Source organism: Oncorhynchus mykiss, chromosome 9 (genome assembly GCF_013265735.2).
Source record: "Oncorhynchus mykiss isolate Arlee chromosome 9, USDA_OmykA_1.1, whole genome shotgun sequence".
NCBI classification, from domain to species: Eukaryota; Metazoa; Chordata; class Actinopteri; order Salmoniformes; family Salmonidae; genus Oncorhynchus; species Oncorhynchus mykiss.
Genome location: NC_048573.1, coordinates 3,137,102 through 3,147,817, shown reverse-complemented (window position 1 = coordinate 3,147,817; position 10,716 = coordinate 3,137,102). Strand labels below are relative to the sequence as shown.

The following is a 10,716-nucleotide window of genomic DNA, read 5'->3' as shown; positions in this document are numbered from 1 at the left end:
TAAAGGACACCAATAAAAAAAGACTTGCTTGGGCCAAGAACAACGAGCAATGGACATTAGACCGGTGGAAATCTGTCCTTTGGTCTGATGAGTCCAAATTTGAGATTTTTGATTCCAACCTCCGAGTCTTTGTGAGGTGCAGAGTAGGTAAACGGATTATTTCCACATGTTACCACCGTGAAGCATGGAGGAGGAGGTGTGATGGTGTGGGGGTGCTTTGCTGGTGACACTGTCAGTGATTTATTTAGAATTCAAGGCACACTTAACCAGCATGGCTACCACAGCATTCTGCAGCGATACGCCATCCCATCTGGTTTGTGCTTAGTGAGACTATCATTTGTTTTTCAACAGGACAATGACCCAACACACCTCCAGGCTGTGTACGGGCTATTTGACCAATGAGGAGAGTGACTGAGTGCTGCATCAGATTACCTGGCCTCCACAATCACCTGACCTCAATCCATTTGAGATGGTTTGGGATGCGTTGGACTGAAGAGTGAATGAAAAGCAGCCAACAAGTGCTCAGCATATGTGGGAACTCTTTCAAGACTATTGGAAAGACATTCAAGGTGCAGCTGGTCGAGAGAATGCCAAGAGTGTGCAAATATGTCATCAAGGCAAAGGGTGGCTACTTTGAAGAATCTCAAATATAAAAAAAAATATTAGGATTTGTTTAACACTTGTTTGGTTTCTACATGATTCCATATCTGTTATTTCATCATTTTGATGTGTTCTATTATTCTACAATGTAGAACATAGTAATGAAAAACAACACCCTTGAATGAGTAGGTGCCCCCAAACAAGCCCAAACTAGTCCAAACAAGCCCAAACTAGTCCTAACTAGCCATAACTTGCCCTAACTAGTCCAAACTAGTCCTAACTAGCCATAACTTGCCCTAACTAGCCCTAACTAGCCCTAACTAGTCCTAACTAGTCCAAACTTTGACTGTTACTGTACAGTCGTGGCCAAAAGTTTTGAGACACAAATATTAATTTTCACAAAGTCTGCAGCCTCAGTTTGTATGATAGCAATTTGCATATACTCCAGAATGTTATGAAGAGTGATCAGATGAATTGCAATTAATTGCAAAAATCCTCTTTGCCATGGAAACGAACTGAATCTCAAAGAAAACTATTTCCACTGCATTTCAGCCCTGCCACAAAAGGACCAGCTAACATCATGTCATGTCAGTGATTCTCTCGTTAACACCGTTGTGAGTGTTGATGAGGACAAGGCTGGAGATCACTCGGTCATGCGGATTCAGTTGGAATAACAGACTGGAAGCTTCAAAAGGAGGGTGGTGCTTGGAATCATTGTTCTTCCTCTGTCAACCATGGTTACCTGCAAGGAAACATCATTGCTTTGCACAAAAAGGTGCTTCACAGGCAAGGATATTGCTGCCAGTAAGATTGCACCTAAATCAACCATTTATCGGATCATCGTGAATTTCTAGGAGAGCGGTTCAATTGTTGTGATAGTCAATAATATCCTTTGACACTTATGAAATGCTTGTATTTATACTTCAGTATTCCATAGAAACATCTGACAAAATATCTAAATCTTATATCTCAATCTTTCTCTGGTGGTGAGCTGGATAGATCGATAGCACCCTCTAGTGGCTCAATGGTAGAGATGATTATTATTTATTATTATTGAGGTTGTGTAACTGTACTTTACGATGTTGGTCCCTTCCTTTGGCCCTGGAAAGTCCCTATGGGCCCTGGTCAAAAGTAGTGCACTACATAGGGAATATAATGCCAATGGGCCCTGGTCAGTAGTAGTGTACAAGAATACACATTCAGATAGATAATTAACACTCAGATAGATAGTTAACAAAAGGAAGAGCCTGTCCACGCCCTTAGTACATTGAACAAACTCTCTCTCCTGATACAGACTATCTGCCAGATAACACGTGTACAACATTTGACATAAGAGGACCTGGTGCTGCACGGCCACACACACAATGGGATTTTATGTGAGAGGTCATGAACTCCTGCCATAAACAGGTGTCACTGTGTGTGTGTGTGTGTGTGTGTGTGCGTGCGTGTGTGTGTTTGTGTGTGTGTGTGTGTGTGTGTGTGTGTGTGTGTGTGTGTGTGTGCGTGCGTGCGTGTAATAAGGTGTAACCCTTATTTAAGGTAGCTCTGGTCCAGGGCGTTAGGTCCACAACGGGTGTAGTTAAGAAGCACAGCCTATATTTCTTGTTACAAAACCCTCGCTATAAAAGGGAATTATTCAATCCCATTTTACGGCCAGCCAGAGGTGGGTACATGTGTTCCGGTCATAAATTCCAAATGGCACCACATTTCCTAAATGGGCCCTGGTCAGAAATGTTAACCCCAAGGCATTTTTAAATTAAATAATTTTATAAAATTATATTCAAACTAAATGAAAAGTAATTATTACTTAAAAATGTTTGTGGTACTGAAGTCACATAAACTTAAACAATTACATTTCATGATAACAAATAAACGTTTTACCCAGCATGCTCTACTGTAGATAGATTTTGGGGGGAATTGTTTTTTAATATCTGTTTTTTGCATGTACATTGAATGATTGATTGATTAATCGAATGCCACACAAAGATAAATAACATAATTTTTTTCTAAACTAATAAACTAAACTAATACAATAATTTGTTGTTGTTTAAATGGTTTAAATGGTCGTCTCCTCACACTGTTCCTAACCCCGGCAGTCATTCTGAATGCAGTTTGTGGTTAAATAAAAATGTAACCCGTTGGGTATCCTAACTCTGGCTGGATTCCAATAGGAATCACATATCACTTTGCCACTTTGACTTGAAGGAAGGGTACATTTACCAAATGTTTTCCTCATAATATCCAGGTTGGAAGGTAAAATGGAAATCCTTCAACCAACATTTTTTGAAAGATCTGGGAAAGTTACTGGAATTTTGAAACCCTACATGCAGGCCTGATGTGGCCTGTAAACCATGAGTTTCATGCCACCGTATTAGGGTAAAGCGTAAAAATAACAACTCACTTGGTGAAGACCACAGGACTGAACATGAACGAAATCAACAACCTTGTCTCTAACCATGTTTCCATCCACAGTTTCTATGGAAGTAAAGTCATACTGTATTTAAAATTTAAAAAATCACAACAGCTGTGACGGAAACAGGAAGTTCCGGGTACAATTTTATAAATGCCAACAGATCATTTGTTTATTCGACATGGTGGGAAATGTGTTAGTAAAATGAATTATACGAGAAATGGTAGCGGAAAGGCCTTTGTGCGTAAATATGCATATAATAACCATTATATCGAAGTAAACTTCGAGTCACGGGATGATACTGTGTGAGGCCCTCTCACTATAGTTTTGATAGGCTACAGACTTATCAAATCAATTATGATGAACTTCTACAGGGGGGGGGGGGGGGGGGTGAAAATGGAAGGGGATCTTGATTCTCCTTTCCAATAAATATAAAAGGTCTTAATCTGGCAACATGATGATGGATATTAGAACCTCAGTGCACACGAAACGTTGAACTTTAAATTGTTTCTATTTAGTACATGAAAGCTTAAGTTAAAAAAAAAACGTACATGTTGTGTTTATACGTCATCACGCACTGATTTTCATGGGGGGGGGGGGGGTATGCTAGTTTTCTTTATGCTGTCTGTAGAATATTCACATGGAAATCTCAGTCATGGGGAAATCTAGCTTCTGTCACTAACAAATTCAGTCATGGGGAAATCTAGCTTCTGTCACTAACAAATTCAGTCATGGGGGAAATCTAGCTTCTGTCACTAACAAATTCAGTCATGGGGAAATCTAGCTTCTATCACTAACATATTCAGTCATGTGGAAATCTAGCTTCTATCACTAACATATTCAGTCATGTGGAAATCTAGCTTCTATCACTAACATATTCAGTCATGTGGAAATCTAGCTTCAATCACTAACATATTCAGTCATGGGGGAAATCTAGCTTCTGTCACTAACAAATTCAGTCATGGGGAAATCTAGCTTCTGTCACTAGCAAATTCAGTCATGGGGAAATCTAGCTTCTATCACTAACAAATTCAGTCATGGGGAAATTATATTGGAGGCGTGGCTTAGTGGGGGCGTCATTCAAAATGTCCAAACTTATGCAAAAATGCTTATCAGTTTGAGTATTGACTACAAAATCACTTTTAGTAACCTGTACTCAGATATATTAATATTAAGTAACACAGATACACCACCCCCCCCCCCCCCCCAAAAAATGGAGCGTTGACAGCACAATGGGGTTTACACTGTATAGGGAATAGGGCGCCATTTGGGAGGTGATATATATCCAGCCGCTGATCAAGCCGCTGTCCTCCTGTTATGTCGCGGTTTCCTCTTATCAAACTCTGACCGCACCGCAGGGCTGTAAACACATACATAGTCTCTCCAGATAGGTTAGACAACACATAGTACTAAGTCCACCGCAAGGAGGATTACACTCGTTGACACAGAGTAACGTTCGTAGTTTAGCGGCAACTTTCCGTTACAGGCGCAGGGTAAGTGACACTAAATATGTAGCCTATTTTTGTTTGAACAATTATTAGCGCATGAAAATGTTTGTTTTTAACGATAATGAATTCATGTGACTAGATGTTACAGTTGTTTAACTTATAGACGGGAACGGTAGAGAGCAATAGGCAATGTTTACATGATATCACTTTACTGTTGCAGAAAGAAACCAGCCAAATACACCCGTCGTATTTATTCCCACACGCTACCTCGCTGTCTCATTTCTGACAGACATGTCCTTATAATTATTCCCACAGGCTACCTCGCTGTCTCATTTCTGACAGACATGTCCTTATAATTATTCCCACAGGCTACCTCGCTGTCTCATTTCTGACAGACATGTCCTTATAATTATTCCCACAGGCTACCTCGCTGTCTCATTTCTGACAGACATGTCCTTATAATTATTCCCACAGGCTACCTCGCTGTCTCATTTCTGACAGACATGTCCTTATAATTATTCCCACAGGCTACCTCGCTGTCTCATTTCTGACAGACATGTCCTTATAATTATTCCCACAGGCTACCTCGCTGTCTCATTTCTGACAGACATGTCCTTATAATTATTCCCACAGGCTACCTCGCTGTCTCATTTCTGACAGACATGTCCTTATAATTATTCCCACAGGCTACCTCGCTGTCTCATTTCTGACAGACATGTCCTTATAATTATTCCCACAGGCTACCTCGCTGTCTCATTTCTGACAGACATGTCCTTATAATTATTCCCACAGGCTACCTCGCTGTCTCATTTCTGACAGACATGTCCTTATAATTATTCCCACAGGCTACCTCGCTGTCTCATTTCTGACAGGACATGTCCCTATAATTATTCCCACAGGTTACCTCAGTCTCATTTCTGACAGGACATGTCCCTATAATTATTTCCCACAGGATACCTCAGTCTCATTTCTGACAGGACATGTTCCTATAATTATTCCCACAGGCTACCTCGCTGTCTCATTTCTGACAGGACATGTCCCTATAATTATTCCCACAGGTTACCTCGCTGTCTCATTTCTGACAGGACATGTCCCTATAATTATTTCCCACAGGCTACCTCTGTCTCATTTCTGACAGGACATGTCCCTATAATTATTTCCCTAATAGGAGAGCACCGTCAGAATGTCGCAGCCGTTAAACAGCCAGATCCCGGGGATGGAGGACACCAAAACTAACGGGACTCCTAAATATGAGTCTACTGGTACCGCCAAGTCCCTTCAAGGTTCAACCGTTAGTTTCCATAACATCCACTATAAGGTGACGCAGAGGAGCGGCTGTCTGTGTATCAAGAGGAAGACCACCACCAAAGACATTCTCATAGATCTGAAGTAAGTCGACTAGACGCTGTTGTTGAGATTTAATCAGGCCTATATCTATATCTATATATCTATATAATATACAGTACCAGTCAAAAGTTTGGACACACCTACTCATTCAAGGGATTTTCTATATTTTAAATATTTTCTACATTGTGGAATAATAGTGAAGACATCAAAAAAGTGTTAAACAAATATGTTTTTTTTATGTTTGAGATTCTTCAAAGTAGCCACCCTTTGCCTTGATGACAGCTTTGCACACTTGGCAATTATCTCAACCAGCTTCACCTGGAATGCTTTTCCAATAGTCTTGAAAGAGTTCCCACATATGCTGAGCATTTGTTGGCTGCTTTTCGTTCACTCTGCTGTCCAACTCATCCCAAACAATCTCAATTGTGTTGAGGTCGGGTGATTGTGGAGGCCAGGTCATCTGATGCAGCATTCCATCAATGTTGGGTCATTGTCCTGTTGAAAAACAAATGATAGTCCCAATAAGCCCAATCCTGATTGGATGGCGTGTCGCTGCACAATGCTGTGGTAGCCATGCTGGTTAAGTGTGCCTTGAATTCTACATAAATCAGTGACGGTGTCACCAGCAAAGCACCATCACACTTGTCGTTTCTCTTTGCTTATTTGAGCTGTTCTAGCCATAATATGGACTTGGTCTTTTACCAAATAGGGCTATCTTCTGTTTACCACCCCTACCATATCAATTTACTATAGACTGTAGCCTTTACAGAGGAACCATGTCAGTCTGAGAGAATGCTTTCTGATCCTATTATAATGGGGAGACTATAATTCTATGGTTGAATTCTATACTCACTAAGTGGCTGTAGATAAGAGCGTCTGCTAAATGACCCAACGTATGTGTTGTGCTACTGTGTGTGTGAAGCGTATTCACCTGGGGAGGAGGGGACGTACATGACAACTCAGATCAAACACAAAATATTACCTTCTGTATCAGAGGAAGGAAGCAGGTTCAGGAGACCAGCAGGAGGAGACACACACACACACACACTCTAACCTAAATAATATTAAACCCAGACATTTCCTAAATAATACCTATTGAATCAGAGGAAGGAAAGGGACTGGTTCAGAGGCTCAGCAGGAGGACACACACACTTACACACACACACTCAAACACACACACACACACACACACACACACACACATGCACATACACACACACACACACACGCTGGGGTCATGGGCCATTACTATCCTGAAACCCCCTGCTTTCATAAATCCATTATCTTATATAAGGACATTACTTTCAACATGTAACAACAAACAATCTCCCATGTTGATCCATTGGGAGTCACGTCGAGAGGGGGAACTGGGAGTAGGCGTGTCTCCCAGCGGGTCACCATGGGAGCTGGGAGTAGGCGTGTCTCCCAGCGGGTCACCATGGGAGCAGGGAGTAGGCGTGTCTCCCAGCGGGTCACCATGGGAGCAGGGAGTAGGCGTGTCTTCCAGCGGGTCACCATGGGAGCTGGGAGTAGGCGTGTCTTCCAGCGGGTCACCATGGGAGCTGGGAGTAGGCGTGTCTTCCAGCGGGTCACCATGGGAGCTGGGAGTAGGCGTGTCTTCCAGCGGGTCACCATGGGAGCTGGGAGTAGGCGTGTCTTCCAGCGGGTCACCATGGGAGCAGGGAGTAGGCGTGTCTTCCAGCGGGTCACCATGGGAGCAGGGAGTAGGCGTGTCTTCCAGCGGGTCACCATGGGAGCAGGGAGTAGGCGTGTCTTCCAGCGGGTCACCATGGGAGCAGGGAGTAGGCGTGTCTTCCAGCGGGTCACCATGGGAGCTGGGAGTAGGCGTGTCTTCCAGCGGGTCACCATGGGAGACTGGAGAGGGGGAGCTGGGAGTAGGCGTGTCTTCCAGCGGGTCACCATGGGAGCAGGGAGTAGGCGTGTCTTCCAGCGGGTCACCATGGGAGCAGGGAGTAGGCGTGTCTTCCAGCTGGTCACCATGGGAGCAGGGAGTAGGCGTGTCTTCCAGCGGGTCACCATGGGAGCTGGGAGTAGGCGTGTCTTCCAGCGGGTCACCATGGGAGCAGGGAGTAGGCGTGTCTTCCAGCGGGTCACCATGGGAGCAGGGAGTAGGCGTGTCTTCCAGCGGGTCACCATGGAAGCTGGGAGTAGGTGTGTCTTCCAGCGGGTCACCATGGGAGCAGGGAGTAGGCGTGTCTTCCAGCGGGTCACCATGGGAGCAGGGAGTAGGCGTGTCTTCCAGCGGGTCACCATGGGAGCAGGGAGTAGGCGTGTCTTCCAGCGGGTCACCATGGGAGCAGGGAGTAGGCGTGTCTTCCAGCGGGTCACCATGGGAGCAGGGAGTAGGCGTGTCTTCCAGCGGGTCACCATGGGAGCAGGGAGTAGGCGTGTCTTCCAGCGGGTCACCATGGGAGCAGGGAGTAGGCGTGTCTTCCAGCGGGTCACCATGGGAGCAGGGAGTAGGCGTGTCTTCCAGCGGGTCACCATGGGAGCAGGGAGTAGGCGTGTGTCCCAGCGGATGTTACTATTACTGTACTAAAACTATACTAAATATATTCACGTCACCAAATGCTAAAACACATTGTTTTGCATTGAAGGTCTACAGTAGCCTCAACAGCACTCTGTAGGCTAGCACCATGGTGTAGCCAGAGGACGGCTTGCTTCCATCTTCCTCTGGGTACATTGACTTCTATACAAAACCTATGAGGCTAATGATTCTCACCCCCCTTCCATAGACTTACACAGTAATTAGGACAACTTCCGGAGGACATCCTCCAACCTATCAGAGCATGAACTGACATGTCCACCCAAAGGATCCGAGAACGAATCTAGTACTGAAAGCATAAGCTACAACTAGCTAGCACTGCAGTGCATCAAATGTGATGATTAGTTGACTCAGAGAGAGAAAGACAATAGTCTTAACAGTTTAGAATTATTATTTTTTTTTTCAAAAACTAAAGAGAAGCAAGAGAGAGAAAAAGAGTGGGAGAGCTAGCTATATTTCATAGTAAAAAAATGTTTTCACTTGCTTAGCTAGTGTCAAATGAAGCTAGCTAGTTTAGCCTACTCAAACACCCGGCTCAAACAAAGAAGGATGCCATGTTAGCTAGCTGGCTATGGCTATCCAACAGAGAGGGATGCTATGTTAGCTAGCTGGCTATGACTATCCAACAGAGAGGGATGCTATGTTAGCTAGCTGGCTATGGCTATCCAACAGAGAGGGATGCTATGTTAGCTAGCTGGCTATGACTATCCAACAGAGAGGGATGCTATGTTAGCTAGCTGGCTATGGCTATCCGACACTAGAACTCTTCCAAGGCAAGGTAAGCTTTTAGTTTTATAAATGTATTGCCACCGGGACCCGCCAACATATCTGATAAACTGCTTGCTGCTGACTGTGACCTGTACTGCATAATTGTAGCGGGTTTACTAACACGTTCATTTGAGTGGCTATGTTGACTATGACGCGACAACGATGTAGGCTGTGTGTAGCGATTAGTGGTTATGATATGAAGGTTTGGCTTGGAAATGTGTTTTTTTTCTCGCCTGGTCACATAAAGCTGAAGTCCACAAGGGAAGGAAAAAAGTTGAGAGGAGGAGAGCATGAGGAAAGATACGAGAAGAAATTAAACAGTGCCTCCAGAAAGTAATGACATCACAATACCCCATAATGACAAAGCAAAAACAGGTTCTTAGAAATATCACATTTACGTAAGTATTCCGACCGTTTACTCAGTACTTTGTTGAAGCACCTTTGGCAGCGATTACAGCCTCGAGTCATGGGTATGACGCTACAAGCTTGGTAAACCCATTCTTCTCTGCAGATCCTCTCAAGCTCTTTCAGGATGGATGAGGAGCGTTGTGTGCTTAGGGTCGTTGTTCTGTTGGAAGGTGAAACTTCGCCCCATTCTGAGGTCCTGACTACTCTCCCAGTCCCAGCAGCATGATTCTGCCACCACCATGCTTCACCGTAGGGATGGTGCCAGGTTTCCTCCAGATGTGATGCTTGGCGTTCAGGCCAAAGAGTTAAATCTTGGTTTCATCAGACCAGAGAATCTTGTTTCTTATAGTCTGAGAGTATTTAGGCGCCTTTTGGCAAACTCCAAGCGGGCTGTGATGTTCCTTTTCTTGAGGAGCGGCTTCCGTCAACCACTCTACCGTAAAGACCTGATTGGTGGAACGCTACAGAGATGGTTGTCCTTCTGGAAAGTTCTCCCATCTCCATAGAGGAACTCTAGAGCTCTGTCAGAGTGACCATCGGGTTCTTGGTCACCTCCCTGATCAAGGCTCTTCTCCCCCTATTTCTCAGTTTTGCCGGGCGGCCAGCTGTACGAAAGTCAGTGGCTCCAAACTTGTTTCATTTAAGAAGAGGCCACTGTTCTTGGAGACCTTGAGTGCTGCAGAAATTATTTGGTACCCTTCCCCAGATCTGTGCCTTGACACAATTCTGTCTCAGAGCTCTACGGACAATTCCTTTGACCTCATGGCTTCGTTTTAACTCTGACATTCACTGTCAACTGTGGGACGTTTCCAAATGATGTCATATTAATTAATTGAGGTGGATTCCATTTTAAAAACTGTAGGTGCTGTGCTGTGTTGTCAGTGTTGACCCCTCACCTGAGTGATCGTGTGTGTGTGTGTTGCGTAAGAGAGAGCAGTCTGTGTTTGTACAGTAGGCATTACATAGTCATATAACCAGATGCGTTTTTTTTTCCTCGTTGAGCTGCTGTGTGTAATTATTAACTATAGTGTGTGTGAGAGGTGAACATCAGCTGATATACCTCATTATACACTCCCTACCTACAGCAACATCAGAACATCACCTGATATAGCTCATTATATACTCCCTACCTACAGCAACACCACCTGATATACCCCATTATATACTCC

The 10,716-nt window shown here is 44.1% G+C and overlaps 1 protein-coding gene across 1 annotated transcript in view; it reads left to right on the top strand.

Annotated features, from left to right (window-relative positions):
- Window positions 1-4,413: 4,413 nt before the first annotated feature.
- Window positions 4,414-10,716, top strand: part of abcg2 (breast cancer resistance protein) — a gene marked incomplete at its 3' end in the record, with an annotated part of 33,375 nt that continues 27,072 nt past the window's right edge. Inside the window, 2 exon segments of the mRNA NM_001124683.1 lie at window positions 4,414-4,503; window positions 5,627-5,847. Of these exon segments, the coding sequence (NP_001118155.1) occupies window positions 5,642-5,847 (206 nt within the window). The 5' untranslated portion in view covers window positions 4,414-4,503; window positions 5,627-5,641.